The 14,897-nt window shown below is 55.0% G+C and overlaps 1 protein-coding gene across 10 annotated transcripts in view; it reads left to right on the top strand.

Moving 5' to 3' along the window:
- Nucleotides 1-14,280, top strand: part of PALLD (palladin, cytoskeletal associated protein) — a 374,395-nt gene extending 360,115 nt beyond the window's left edge. For 9 of the 10 annotated variants that reach the window (XM_042243570.2, XM_042243569.2, XM_042243568.2 and 6 more), the window contains 6 exons: nt 3,106-3,200; nt 4,821-4,953; nt 8,849-9,056; nt 10,712-10,877; nt 11,223-11,356; nt 12,415-14,280. In XM_042243570.2, coding sequence (XP_042099504.1) covers nt 3,106-3,200; nt 4,821-4,953; nt 8,849-9,056; nt 10,712-10,877; nt 11,223-11,356; nt 12,415-12,587 — 909 coding nt within the window. In that variant the 3' untranslated portion in view covers nt 12,588-14,280. Of the gene's footprint in view, nt 1-3,105; nt 3,201-4,820; nt 4,954-8,848; nt 9,057-10,711; nt 10,878-11,222; nt 11,357-11,481 lie in introns of all 10 variants that reach the window. The other variant, XM_060409579.1, reaches the window with a different exon arrangement.
- Nucleotides 14,281-14,897: the final 617 nt, after the last annotated feature.

Raw genomic sequence — 14,897 nt, 5'->3', positions numbered from 1 at the left:
TCCTACCCACTTAGGAAAACAAAGTGGCATTTCAGCCATGACCCACGAGAGCCCGCTTCTCTGCCTGATCCTTGGTGCAAGCTGTCACTGTTGCCGTGGGAACTCGGTGATAGAAACCCCTCACCCTCCATGTTGTTTAGCTGCTCAGCCGCATCTGACTGTGGCCCCATGGACAGCAGCGCGCCGAGCTTCCCTGTCCATGGAATTCTCCAGGCAAGAATACAGCCAGTTCCTTCTCCAGGGGATCTTCCCAACTCAGGGATCAAACCCCCGTCTTTTATATCTCCTGCACTGCAGGCGGGTTCTTTACCTCTAAGCCACCAGGGAAGCCCAGCACTCCATAAACTCAGCTTTATAAACAGTTGCTATGGTATAGAAAATGGCTTTGCCAGTCTTATAATTTGTGAATTAACAAATGGTTTAAAAGGATCATGATGTAAATAGGTACTGGAAAAAAATCTCAAAAGTAAAAGCTAAGTTTTCCAGGATACATAAAGCATAGATACATACATATGCTTCCCGTCCCAGAAGCATGGCGTGGGGTTGCCTGATGTGGGCTCCCTGCTTCCTTGATGCCCTTTGGTGCCATGATTTTCTTCCATGATCTAGAAGGATTCGTGTTTGGAAGTGGGACAGCACCATCTCCCTTTTCGCACACACCGTGGCTTCCACAGTGTCGCTGAGGGAAGGAGGAAAAGGCTGATGGAAACTGACCTGAGTCACGGAGCGTGAGCGGTGAACTCTCCAGGCGGGGGAGATAAGTCCTGAGAGTAGCCACGAGAGAGGGCGAGAAGCACAGAGGGAGGTGAACACGGCCAGCAGTGAATTTCATAGAAGACTTTCCCACCTGCTCTGTCTTCGGGAGTAAGAGGCCTGTGAGGTGTTGTTGACGGGTTTCCGCCAGAGAGCATCCCTGCCTGGCGGCTCCCAGGAGACAAGCAGCTGCAGGGTTAGCGAGGTCAGGAGGGGCTGCGCCGTGTCCCCTGTGCCAGACTGGGACTGCGGGCCCCACCTCTGCGAGCCTCCCGCCTCCTGAAGGCGCAGCGGGATGCAGACGCAGCTGGCTTCACTCTGCTGCATTGCTGGGTGCCCAGTCCTGCCCGGGGCTGGATGGCCGTGGTGCTTTGTGCTTTCTCCAGCTGTGCTGTGTGTCCAGTGGCTGGCTGTCCTGAGCCCTGGGCCCTCGGTTAGACTCTGTGAGCCAGGACAGGCAGATGCTGTTTGCAGAGCAGGTAAAGAACCCGCGTCGCCAGGCATCGCGTGTACCTCATGAGCCGGGCATCGCGCGCAGAACCACCTTCGGAGTCCACACTCCGGACTCATGTCAGCCTTCAGCCGAGGACCTGGTAGGAACAGAGGAGCTGTGGGCAGCAGAGTTACACTCAGAAGACTGGCCTGTTGGGGGGTTTTCGTCAGCTTTACAGGATTTCTGGCTCCTCCCAAGCTTCACGCCACACTTTGACTTCTGTCATTCCTGCACGTGTTGATAAGACGGGTAAAGGTGGGCAGACAGCGCTGAGGGGCCCAGAGCCCGGGATGGAGCAGCGAAGCAGAAACTGGGAAACCCTGTCCTGAGAACATGGGGCGCTGTCGGTGTGGACGCACAGCCCTTGTCCTCAAGCTCTGGAAAGAACCACGGGGCTTCCGTGTCCACCTGTTAGGCCAGCCGCGGTGACTCGTCAGCTGTGCTGTTTGTAACAGGCTCTCCCGGGCACGTGCACCTACGCAAGTACGGGGGACGGGTCAGCGTGACTCTCAGGTGTCAGGCTGTGTTGGCGAGTCCCCGGTGTGTGCCAGGGTCAGCATGGGAGAGCTTCTGTCACGTGGCCGGAACCTGAGATGCAGTTGGTACGGGGCGGGAGTCGTTCCCTCCCGAAGTGCGCTGCACGGTACTTGGGGGTGTGGTGGCCTCAGTGAAGGAGGGGCCTTCCTCGCGGTTCAGGGCCACACGAGCTGTGTGTTCCAGCAGCCGCTCCTCCCGGGGCCTCCTCACCCTCCGTCTGCACTGTCCGTGTGAGTCTGTGCCTTGCCTGGGGCCTGGGGCCTGACGTGCAGGCTGTGGGGAGACGTGCAGGGCCCCTCCGTGCACCCTGCTGTGGCGCCTCCCTCCGTGTCCCCCGCCAGCATCCTCTCCCCCCTCAGCCCATCCCCAGGGGAGCTCAGAAGGCAGTTGCGAACCCATGCGACCCTCAGCTCTGGCCTCCCTTATGTAGGCCACTTGGGATGACAGTGGGGGTCAGTGGTCAGCCGTGACGTGAGTGCACACAGGGCTGCCCTTCATCTGGGAGCTCGAATTCACCGAGGACAAGAATGAGCAGTCCGCTTCTCAGGTTCCTGCCCTGGCTCCTCGCTTTCGGTCGTCGTCAGAGCTTAGAAGTCCATCCGCTCGTGCTCTTGGGCCTTGAGAGGAGCAAGTGGAGGAGAGAATCTGCCTTGCTGCTCTGCCAGCCATGGGGAGAAAGAGGAGCCTGGGCCAGGAAGCTGCAGCCCCTGGGTCCTTTATTCCTGTAGTCGGGCCCCTCAGCACCGCTGCGCGCCCCGAAGAGCACGCATCAGACTCTCTGTCGACAGAGAGAGACAGTAGTGCGTACAGCCGTGCTTTGTCACCACTTTAGACGGGGCATAAGCACCAAAAATGTAGACTCATGTTTTATACCTAAAACTAATGTTAAGTCCACTGTATTTCAGATCAGATTGGGTGTGTTTGGGCAGGGTGGTTGTAGACCCATCAGCTATAATGCAAATTAAAAATGTTTTAAAGATAAAAATACAGTTTTTCATTAGATAGTTTATCTAACCTTTGTCATCTGACCCTCACGTTTCAGGCATTTGCTTTTGGTTCATAAATCTCAAATGCGCTCATTTCATGGGGAGAATGTTTATGGGCTCGAGAGACCTTGGCAAGTGACAGTTAATTCATAGGGGGTCGTCGTCTTACAGGGCATCCTAGATGAAACGGTAAAGCCGAGCCAAGCGTCGGGGGTGGGGCCCTTCTTATCCACGTGCCTCACACGCCGAGTCCCGGGGGGCGGGGGCGGCCCGTGGGCCTGGGGAGGCCGCGCTGGCTCCAGGCATTGCTCACCGCCGTGGTCCTGTCCCCCGCAGGGCCGCGTCAGCTGCACGGGGCGGCTGATGGTCCAGGCCGTGAACCAGAGAGGCCGCAGCCCCCGCCCGCCGGCCGGACACCCTCACAGCAGAAGGTACGTCCTGCGCCCTTCCCGGGCATTGCTGGGGTCTCGCTGGCTCCTGAACCCGGCACCGTCAGCATTGTGGGGAGCCGACAGAGTGGGCACGTGAGGGGAAGCCTGGGGCTCCCTGTGGCTGGGGTGGGGACGCCAGCCAGGAGGCGTGTCATGTGGCAGCTGTGTCGCCACGGGTGTGCCCAGGCCTGGCCGCGTGCCCCTCACCGCCGCCCTCGCGCCGGGCCTCTGGTTGCCTGGACCACCTCGCGCCTGAAGGTTTCTGCTCCCGTCACTCAGTGCACAAGTTTACTCGACACCCAGACCTCAAAGTCAGACTGGCCACGTTTTGGACACTCCGTACCTGGAGCCGCCAGGGCGCGCAAGCATGGGCGGGGCGTGTGGTGCCCAGTGATGGGCGTGGCTTCAAAGGAGCTGGTGGGCTGCTGGCTTGGGCTCCCTGTCAGGGGATTCCAGGTGGGCTGGGGTCCTGGAGGGCCACAGGGGCAGGGGAGGACACACCGGAGAAGCCGCAGGAGGAGCAGAAACAGCGAGCAGGTCCGCACCAGTGTCTGCCAGTGTTTGGGAGGCAGCTGCAGGCCTCGGGCTCGCAGCTGTGATGCTGGCCTCCAGGGCAGGACCCGCGCACAGTGCCGCCTGTGCCAGCTGGGAGCACAGCACAGCTGAGCACGTCCATCTGCTTTTCCGGGGCCTTCAGTACATTTCGGCTGTTCATGGGTCACATGGCAAGCAGTTTCCTAGAGGAGCATCGTACTGGTAAACTAGATCTGATAGGTGACTCTGTTGAAGGGTGGATAATTCTAGCCCATTATACTAATTTTTCTTTTGTTTTGCTTTTTCTAGTTAAGTGTTTCATAACTTACTTTCTGATGATCACTGGCAGAATTAGTTTGAACATCTTGTCCTTTGATTATTACATCTTCCCTGCAATCACTTTAAATCATTTTACTCTTAAAAGGTGCCTCTAGAAACATACTCAAAAGCAAGAAAGATGCACAAAATCTGGGAGATTCACACAATTTCATTTTAAAGCAAAAAATAATTGTCTTTAGGTACATGGATAACGGATGCAGAAGACCTGCCTAAAAATTCAGTTGTTTTCCTGGTTAATGAAAAGGAATTTTTATTAGAAATATATTACTTTCTTAAAAAATAAGAACTTCTGATTTCCTGCAAACTTTCTCTCACAGCAGAAAGTTATAGTTATTGATACTGAAAAATATTTGGTAGTAAATGAGCTGCTAGTTCTCATACAGTTCTCATTCAGCTTTAAAAATATTTTAAAGCTTTCTTTAACCTATTTTTTTTTTTCCCATTTCCCAATTCATGATTTATACTAGTCATAAGGGTTAGGATAGGAGATTAAGATCTGCAATTAGCAGACTATTAAATTTGTATCAAACTCCCAAATGAAACAAGATTTTATCCCCTGACTTTTTTTATGGTGTAAACGGTTGAGATTAGGGATCAGGTAAGCAGGTAAGGAAATGATGTTTTTGCCCCTGTGTTTAGAAAGCAGATGACTGGGACCCTAGAAATGACCTGCCATCTATCGATCTGTTTTTCTGTATCATCTGTCCACCCCACCCCCATCTCCTGTATGTTGACTCTGGTCTGAAGGCCGCGCTCACGATCCAGGGACAGTGCTGACGAAGGGGAGCCCATCCAGGAGCGCTTCTTCCGCCCGCACTTCCTGCAGGCGCCCGGGGATCTGACCGTGCAGGAAGGCAGGCTCTGCAGGATGGACTGCAAGGTGAGTGCATGCGCCCAGCCTCCCCCCAGTGCTGTATCTCTCTTCTCTGGTTTTGCCCCATTGATTGACCTTAAGTTTAAATCTCAGCTCTGAAGTATGAATGTTTTATAAAATTATTTGGGCTCCCTCTGCTGGTTATCTCTGGAATTACAGAACATAAACACGGGAGGCACTTAACTCTGAACTCACAGAAATGTTTGGAAAGGATAAATTCCTAACAGGAGTTTATTGTCCAATGTATTATTTCCATTTTACATTGGAGTAAATTGATTTATGATGTCGTATTAGTTTCAGGTGTACAGCAAAGCGATTCAGTGATATACACGTATCTTTTCAAGTTTTTTTCCCATTTAGGGAGTGTAGTCCCCTGTGCTATGCAGCAGGTCCTTGCTGGTTAGCTGTCTTAAATATACTGCTGTTTATATGTCCATCTGAACCTCCCAGTTTATCCCCTCCCTGCTGCGGGTGCTAAGTCACTTCACTTGTGTTCGACTCTTTGCGACCCCCATGGACTGTAGCCCACCAGGCTCCTCTGTCCATGGGATTCTGCAGGCAGGAATCCTGGAGCAGGTTGCCGTTTCCTGCAGGGGGTCTTCCTGACCCGGGGATCACACCTCAGTGTGCTTATGTCTCCTGCTGGCAGGCGGGCTCTTTGCCATGAGAGCTGCCTGGGAGCCCCGCCTTTCTCCCGTGGTCGCCATAAATTCACTGTCTACGTCCGCAAGTCTGTTTCTGTCTCATAAATAAGCTTATCTGTGTAAATAAGTTCATCTGTATCATTTTTTTCAAGATTCCATATATATATATATATATATATATATGCGATATCGTATTTGTCTCTCTCTTTCTGACTTCAAATGACAATGTCTAGGTCTCTCCAGGCTATGGCAACTGAGGTTTGTTTCCTTCTTTGTGTGACTGAGTGGTGCTCCATTGTAATACGCACCGCGTCCTCTTTATCCATCCGTCGGTGGACATGAAGCTTGCCGCTTGTCCTGGCTGCTACAGATAGTGCTGGTGTCAAACTGGAGTGCCTACGTGCAAGTGCTTTTTGGGGCTTGTAAATCAGAATGAAATGTGCTACGAGAAGCCACCAAAACCTTGTGTCTCATTACTTCCTTAAGTTTTTTAACTTTAACATGTATATATATGTTCATATGTATATATGTATGTATTTGGAGCAAAGCGGATATACAGTGTCATGTTTGTTGTTGGGATACAGAATCTGACTCCGTTACAAATGTAGATGTTCATCTCTGTGGTTTTTTCCATATATAGGTTTTTACACAATGTTTAGTAACCTCCCTTGCTATAAAGTAGGTCTGTGTTGATTATGTATTTACGTGTGTGAGTTAGTGCCAGCCTCCTGACTTACCCCTCCCACCCCGCCTTCCCCCTTTGGTAACCATAGGCCCGGTTTTCTAGGTCTGTACATCCCTTCTACTTTCGTAAGCTAGTTCATTGGCATCCATTCCCACATTCCACCTGTAAGTGACACCACATGCTGTTTGGTTTTCTCTTTCTGACTTATTCACTTTACTCTGATTCTCTCTCGGCCCATAGGGGACAGCAAGTGGCATTATTTCCTCCTGTTTCATGGCTGAATCTATTTGATCATGCAAATGTATCACTACTGTTACTTTATCTTCGTGATTGGAGGATAATGGCTCTACACCGTTGTGTTTCTGCCCTACAGCAGCGTGACTCAGCTGTAACTACGTTTACCCCTCCCTCCCTGCCGCTCACCCCCCATGCATCCCCTCTAGGTCACCACAGCGCACCGAGCTGAGCGCCCTGTGCTCTGAGCAGCCCCCCGACTCTGTACTGCACGTGGTCGTGTGTACGTGCTGATCCTACTGTCTCCTTCCTCTCCCCGCGTCCACAGGCCGTTCTCTGCATCCTGTGTCTCTGTTCCTGCCCTGCAGATAGGCTTCTCAGCACTCTTTTCCTAGATTCCATATTTATGTGTTTTATATATATGTATGCATCAATATGGAGTATTCGTTTTTCTCTTCCTGACTTCGCTCTGTATAACAGACTGTATATAAACTGTATAGTTTCATATTCATCTCTACAAATACCCAGTTTTATTCCTTTATATAGCTGAGTAATATTCCATTGTGTATCAATACCCGTCACCCGCTCGCCTGTCGTCGGGTGCTCGCTCTCCCCCGTGCCCTGGCCCGTCACCCGCTCGCCTGTCGTCGGGTGCTCGCTCTCCCCCGTGCCCTGGCCTGTCACCCGCTCGCCTGTCGTCGGGTGCTCGCTCTCCCCCGTGCCCTGGCCCGTCACCCTGTCGTCGGGTGCTCGCTCTCCCCCGTGCCCTGGCCCGTCACCCACTCGCCTGTCGTCGGGTGCTCGCTCTCCCCCGTGCCCTGGCCCGTCACCCGCTCGCCTGTCGTCGGGTGCTCGCTCTCCCCCGTGCCCTGGCGCGTCACCCCCTCGCCTGTCGTCGGGTGCTAGGTCTCCCCCGTCCCTGGCCCGTCACCCTGTCTTCTGGTGCTCGCTCTCCCCCGTGCCCTGGCCCGTCACCCGCTCGCCTGTCGTCGGGTGCTCGCTCTCCCCCGTGCCGTGGCTGTTGTAAATAGTGCTGCAGTGCACTGTTGGGTGCACTTTGGATTCTGGGTTTTTTTTTCATTCTTTTTTCCGCATATACTCTTAGAGTGGGCTGCTGGATCATGTGGTGGCTCTGCTTGAGCACTTTAAAGACGCTTCCTGACAGTTCTCTGCAGGGGCTGTTACCACGCTGCCCACCAGCACAGCACCTTAGGAAGGGCCCCTTTCCTTAACCCCACCCTTGTATTTATTGTCTGTAGGCTTTTTGACAGTGGCCATTTTGACTGATGTGGGGTAACACCTCATATCTTTTATTTGCCTTTCTGTAATAGTTAAATTTTAATTTCTCTAGTATATTTAGTGATGTTGAGCATTTTCTCATGTGCCTCTTGGCCTCCGGTATGTCTTCTTTGGGGGAAATGTCTGTTTAGATCTTCTATCCATTTTCTGATACTGAGCCTCATGAGCCATTTGTAAATTTTGGAATGAATCCCTGTCAGCCACACCATTTGCTGCATAATTCTTTCCACAGTGTAAGTATCCAGGTGGCAGTGTGTGTCTATATGCGTGTATTTCTTGTGGGTCTGTAAGAATTCACACAGACCACCTCTAAAATGACATTTTAGTTACAGAACCAAAATGAATACAAACATAGATATATATACAGAGTCAAAGGGGAAAATTTTATTTTAATCAGGTGATACCAAGGGGTTAATATTAATTTCAGTTTTATATGTAAAAGTGAAAGTCGCTCAGTCATGTCAGACTGTTTGCAACCCCATGGACGACTATACACCGCATGGAATTCTCCAGGCCAGAATACTGGAGTGGGTAGCCTTTTCCTTCTCCAGGGGATCTTCACAACCCAGGGATCAAACCCAGGTATCCTGCATTGCAGGTGGATTCTTTACCAGCTGAGCCACTAGGAAAGCCCAAGAATACTGGAGTGGGTAGCCTGTCCCTTCTCCAGCGGATCTTCCCAACCCAGGAACTGAACTGGGGTCTCCGGCATTGCAGGCAGATTCTTCACTAGCTGAGCTGTCGGGGAAGCCCTAGGGAACTGTGAATGTGTAAAAAAATCGGCTTCTTTTAAAGAATGATCTTTACTGCCCATCCAAGGACTGAACCTGGGCCCCGTGCAGTGACGCACAGACTCTCCACCAGACCCCCTGAGGACCCCACCTCACTCTCCTCCGCGTTGCCCTGTAGGAGGTGTTTAGAAGTGAGCCTGTCTGTGCCAAGAAGAGAACCAGGACCAACACCAAGAACCCGTCTCCTATGGACGGAGCGGCCCATTTTGGCCTCGGAGGAACTCATACGCATTTCCCTTCTGCCTCAGGTCAGTGGGCTGCCCACGCCCGACCTAACCTGGCTGCTGGGCGGCAAGCCGGTGCGCCAGGACAGTGCCCACAAGATGCTGGTGCGGGAGAACGGCGTGCACTCCCTCGTCATCGAGCCCGTCTCAGCCCGGGACGCCGGCATCTACACGTGCGTGGCCACCAACCGGGCGGGGCAGAACTCCTTCAGCCTGGAGCTCCTGGTCGCAGGTAGGCTCGGGAAGACACGCTCAGGGCGAGAGGAGACTCAGCAGCGCCCCCAGTGTGAGAAATCATCTTCATTAACGCAAACATAGGAGAAATAGGATATACTAATAAGGATTATAAAGTTAACTTAGCAGTGGGGCTTCCCTGGTAGCTCAGCTGGTAAAGAATCCACCTGCAACGCAGCAGACCTGGATGGTATAATTTTTTGCTTTAGCTAAGGAAAATGAGTGTATGAAAATGTTTAGAGAATCAACAAGAGTGGGGAGTGTGTTGTGTCCATTTCTCACCGCTGCGTGCAGAGCCCTCCAGGAGCCGTGTGGGGAGCCTGTGCTGTGTCTGCGTCTCTCTGTTTGCAGAGCGCTCTGTGTGTGTTGCCTCACCTGTCCTCAGAGTAGCACCTTTAGCAAAGCAGCTGGCTTCTTCCATGTTTCCCAGAGGCGGGATCTATGGAGACCACATCCTGCCCTGGTTGTGGAGTTGGGTCCATCCCATCCCTGGTTTTCCTCCAGGTCCGAGTGCCCCGAGCTCTTTGTAGAGACAGTGTCTCCTCCTGAGGAGTCTCCTGACAAGACACGTGCACAGAGAAGTGTAGTCGGCCTGTGGGCTGGGCTCCGCTTCACTCCCTCCTCCGGCCCCCGCTGCTCACTGTTGTGTGGCTGGCTCTGTTGCCCATGCCTGTCCTCAGGCCCGAGATGTCCCCATCGGCACTTCTGGGAGAAGTCAGGGCTCAGTCCTCATTTCCTGGCCATGTCCTCTGGCCGGCCCATCACTGCTGCTCACTCTCCCTGCTGTAGAATGGGCCATGATGCTCACAGTTTAAGGACTAAATCATTTCACAAGGATGACATCCTACGAAGCATTGCATCCCCGTGCCTGCCCAGCACAGCCTCTGAATACAGCGGTCTGCTGTTGTGACGTGAAGGTCCATCCTCCTTTATCCTCTTAATGAAAGCAAAGACCCAGAAAGAAAACGAAGTGAGGTCTGCTCCCACCATCTGCGTCCCCCAGAGTAGCTCAGGTGAAAAAGTCCAGTAAAAATGAACTCCCTACATAATTTAAGATCAGACAGGGTCCTCGTTATTTACAGGTGTGGGGTAGAGCTGTGATGTGTCTATCCCTGAGGGGGGCGGGGAGAAGGCCGGATGCTCTCCCCCTTGTTGGCAGCTGTGCAGTGATCACGAGGCCAGCGGGACCTGCAGGGCCCAGCCCACCTTGCTAGCCGTTAGGCACCCATTGAAAGCCCCCTCCCCCGCCCGCCCGTGCAATGCTGTTGCCGGTCTCCCTGCAGCAGGACCTAGAAGTCCTTAGCATCTCCCAGACAGCAGGGCAGGCTGCTCGTGGATCTGACCCCAGCACGCCAGGGCTCAGCATCACCAGGGGGAAGCGGTGGACCAAGGAAGCCCAGCACCCTTGTTGGTCGACTGCCAGCCTGCAGGAGGCCCCTGAGACCACGCAGGCAGGCGCTGTGGGGCGGGTGCAGGGCTCTCAGCCTCTACCTCGCAGAGGAAGAGGAGGTGTGGGGTGAGCACAGGCTCCCTCCGGGTGAAGGACTCCCTTGGCGGAGGACGGGCCTCTTGCCCCGCATTGCTGAGGGCACCTGCAGGCTCTGTGGCACTGCCCGTGTCTCCCAGGCAGGACACCTGTCTCCTGTCTTGCAGCTAAGGAAGCGCACAAGCCGCCGGTCTTTCTGGAGAAGCTGCAGAACACGGGCGTGGCGGACGGCTACCCCGTGAGGTTGGAGTGCCGGGTCTCGGGGGCACCCCCACCACAGATATTCTGGAAGAAGGAGAACGAGTCACTGACTCACAGCACGGACCGCGTGAGGTGGGTGCCGGGCCCTGCCTGCCCTCGGGTCTGGGGGTCCTGAGGCAGCAGGGCTCACCCCTGTGGGGCACCCCCACCAGGATTGGAGAAGCCGGCCACCCAAGAGTACAGGGGCCATGCGGGCCTCCCAGCCCCACCTGTGGAGACGTTGTGGGGGCTCCCCTGTGCCTCAGACACGGGAAGGTAACCGCCTGCCGGGGGTGACAGGGCAGAGCCTGCAGGTGCCCACTCCGTGCCCCCCCACTGGAGTGGCCGCAGCGCTGCGGGACACGCGGGGTGCCGAGAGCCACGGCTCGCAGCCCTGCTGAGGAGTCTGCAGTCCTCACAGCAGGCCCTCTCCCGCAGCATGCACCAGGACCACCACGGCTACGTGTGCCTGCTCATCCAGGGCGCCACGAAGGACGACGCAGGCTGGTACACCGTGTCGGCCAAGAACGAGGCCGGGATTGTGTCCTGCACAGCCCGGCTCGACGTGTACAGTAAGTGCCTCCCTGTGCTGGGCGCCCGAGGCCTCCCGGTCCGCACCGCAGACTCTGATCTGTCCCACATGGCCCTAGAGCCTCCCACGCCGAGACTTCACCGTGCTCTTTCTCTTTCTTTGTAGTTTCCCGACAGTAATAGTGACCCTCGCCAGGAGAACAGTGCCCAAGTATCGCTCAGAAACGCTGCGTGCCGCAGTGCCGCATGTGCCTGTTTCTCTGGCGTGGGCTCCCCAGCTGTGCTTCCTCCCCCACGCCTCTAGGAGCTAACGCTAGGCTCAGGCACAGTCACAGGCGTGTCCGTCTCATTACCGCATGGTGCACGGGGCCGCCTCTAACATTCCTCCTGTGTCCTGACCCGGCACAGCGTTGGGACCCACGCTGAACGGGGTCCGTTGATGCTGCAGGGCGTATCTCCCATGGCTGAGCGCTTCTTGTGTGTGTGTGTGTGTGTGTGTCTGAAGTAGTTTGGCAGTGGGCTTGTGTGTGTGTGTGTAACTTGTGTACACGCATCCCTGATCTTAAAAATCATCCCTTTTGGGTTGACATACTAGGTCAGTGTCCCTCTATGACAGTGTCACCCTATGACAGAGGCACTCTGTGACAAGTCAACCCCGAGGAAAACTTCAGAACTGATTTCTGAATTAAGAAATACCTCCATGAGATGCTTTAGTAACTATGACCTCAGCCAGCACCCCCTCCCCAGTCCATTCAGAATTTCTGTCACCACTGTGGAATGCCTACCCCTGAGCTTTGAAGATTTCTTCAAAGGGGAGCTAGGAAGCTTAGTGGCCATTTCCGAGGAGTCCCCAGGCTGCAGTGAGTACCGAGGTGCGGGTGAGCTGCATTGCCTGTGTTCCCCCTGCGGTCTTCGCAGCCCGTGTAGACGCGCTCTGTGACAGGGGCGTGAGGTGCAGAGCCGTGCGGGCCTCTCAGGCCTCCTCGGGGGCATGCGGGGTGTGCTGTGAGCAGGCGCCCGGCCGCACCACAGGCCCTGGGCCCCGCGGCAGAGCCCTCCCCACCCAGCCCTCACCTGCGTATGCTCGGGTGTCTTGCAGCCCAGTGGCAGCAGCCACCGCCGAGCGCCAAGCCGAAGCGGGTGCGGCCGTCAGCCAGCCGCTACGCCGCGCTCTCCGACCAGGGCCTGGACATCCGGGCGGCGTTCCAGCCCGAGGCCGGCCCGTCCGCGCTGGCGCTGAGCCCCGGCCTGGTGGAGAGCGAGGACCTGTGATGGGCGCCCTCGCGGGAGCACAGACCCAAACGGCGCCGCCCGGACCCGCCTCCTGCCGCGGGACGCAAGTGCACCGCGACTCCGAGAGACAAAAGGGCACCGCAGCTCTCCTTTTCTTCCTATAAACCAGCGGAGGCTGCGCACGCGACGCCAGTAGGCGCACGCCTTGCGCAGAATCCACACTCATCAGCCAGTTCAGACTCCGGGAATCGCTGTGATTCAAGGAGTCTGAAAAGCCAAAGCCCTCACGGAAAAGCGCCCCCGCTCCGTGTTGTCCTAAGTGCCTTCAACACTGGCTCAGCACTGCCACCCCGCGTGAGCGCGGGGGCTTCCGGAGGCGGCCCCACAGCAGGAGGGCACGACCAAGAAACCCATGCAAGTGCCTTGTCTGTGCAAACCGTTTTCTTCTGAGTCGTACGAAGGAACCACTTGCTGCAGTCCTAGCAACATCCTGAGTTTCTGTCAAGGTTAAGACCTTCATTGTTAGCTTTTTCTTTATGTGTTTTTTCCTTTTTGTTGCCTTGGTAGGGAGCTTACATGCTGAAATCCGTAACTTACTCTGAGGAAAGCAGAAACAGACCACAGACCATTCCACGGAGGGCGTCTAGACCACCCAAGTGACGGCGGCAGGCGGGGTGTGTGGGGTGAGGGGCTAGGGAGGAGCAGAGGGGAGAAGGGCGAAATGCGAGGCGCACGGTGACGGTGTCCACGCAGATGGCGGGGGGCGGGGGCCAGTGGAGGCCAGGCTTCCCTCCGTTATCTTCAAATTCCGTCCACGACGCTGCCGTTCCTGAGTCAGGGAGTTAGGGTTCCAGTGGTGGGGGACTCTCGGGACACCGCAGGGTCGGAGCTGGAGGTGGGGTGCACAGAGCAAGTTGGTAATGGGCTGAGCGGAGAGGTCGTCAGGGTCGGAGGCAGCCTGTGGGCACTCGTCTGCTGGGGGGCACAGGGCTGAGCTAGAGCCAGGTGGGCGCCAGCACGCATGTTCTGCACGGCGCCTGTGCAGCGGGAGGGAGCACAATTTAACTTCCCTGCAGCCATGAGACCTCTGACTGAAGAAGGTGCTGGGCTCCCAGTCATCCCGAGGCCATCCAGAGTGCCCCTGACTCTGGTCAGTTGGACGGAGCGGGTTCTGACCAGACTTGACAGTTTTAAGTCGGAACCAATCAACTTTAAACAGGAGAAAATGGGGCCTGCTATGATATGATAATGGTACTTTGCTATGAAGAGAACACACTGTATTCCTTATGCAAAACACATTTATCTTTCATTATTTATGATAAAGCTGTCAAACTCTCTTAGCTCAGTTACTCGATATGTAGCATTTTTTAATGACTTTGTACCTGTGTGCCCCCGTGTAGCCCGTTTCACTGCTTCACACGCACAGCTCTCCACTTCCTTCTAGACACACCAAGCAAGCTCTGCGTGCCCAGTGTGAGTGCCGGTACCCGCAGCCTGGGCAGACTGGCACGCAAGGCTCTCCTGGACCTCTCTTGCAGAATTACAACTGATGTCTTCTCATACTTGCCAAATGTTCCCGAATGTGACATTTTGCTGACTTGCTGGGTCTGGGATTAAGCAGCATTATTTGCCACCTTTCATGTATTTATAAAAACAATAAGTACTCTCTTACTACTTGGGTTGTCGTGCTGGTGTAATGTGGATTTAACAACAATAAATATTTAACAAATAAGAGCTGCAGTTTTGTGAAGCACATGCTCAGTTCCAGGTCTCTCTCAGCCTTGATGAACCCGTGCAGACTGAACCCACTGGTCACTGCACTGCATGCTCTCCTGGGTGCAGGAGGCCGGGACAGGCTCAGACTCCACGCAGAGACAGGGCTCACGGGGCCACCCGTACCCCTTGGCACGGCAGCCCCTCCATCCCCAAGCCCAGCACCAAGACCCTCGGCACACGTCTTTACACACACTAACTCTTGTCGGGAGAACCCGTGCTTCGAGGGACCACCAGATGCGGGACCTGCAAAGTCCCGTCCACACAGAGCCTGGATGTGGTGTGGGGGAGAGGGAAGGTGGGTGCACCCAGGATGGGGGTTGGGGGCCCTCTCGACACCACGCCCGCCCCAGCACTTCACCTGATACGTGCGTGACGCCGGTTTCTGTGACCCCACAGGGAGCACCTTCGCGCCATTTAACCATCACCATTCTCAGGAACTGAGTGCACCGCGCTGTGGCTCAAGATTCAGTATAAGACGCTGAACACACTCCTCCCAACCAGATCTGCTGCTACACACACACAAGTGTCCTCTAAAGTGACCTCAGGTGAATCAGGAAGCCCCACGTCAGAGCC

Source organism: Ovis aries, chromosome 2 (genome assembly GCF_016772045.2).
Source record: "Ovis aries strain OAR_USU_Benz2616 breed Rambouillet chromosome 2, ARS-UI_Ramb_v3.0, whole genome shotgun sequence".
In the NCBI taxonomy this organism is placed as follows: domain Eukaryota; kingdom Metazoa; phylum Chordata; class Mammalia; order Artiodactyla; family Bovidae; genus Ovis; species Ovis aries.
This window is presented reverse-complemented; position numbering and strand designations above follow the sequence as displayed.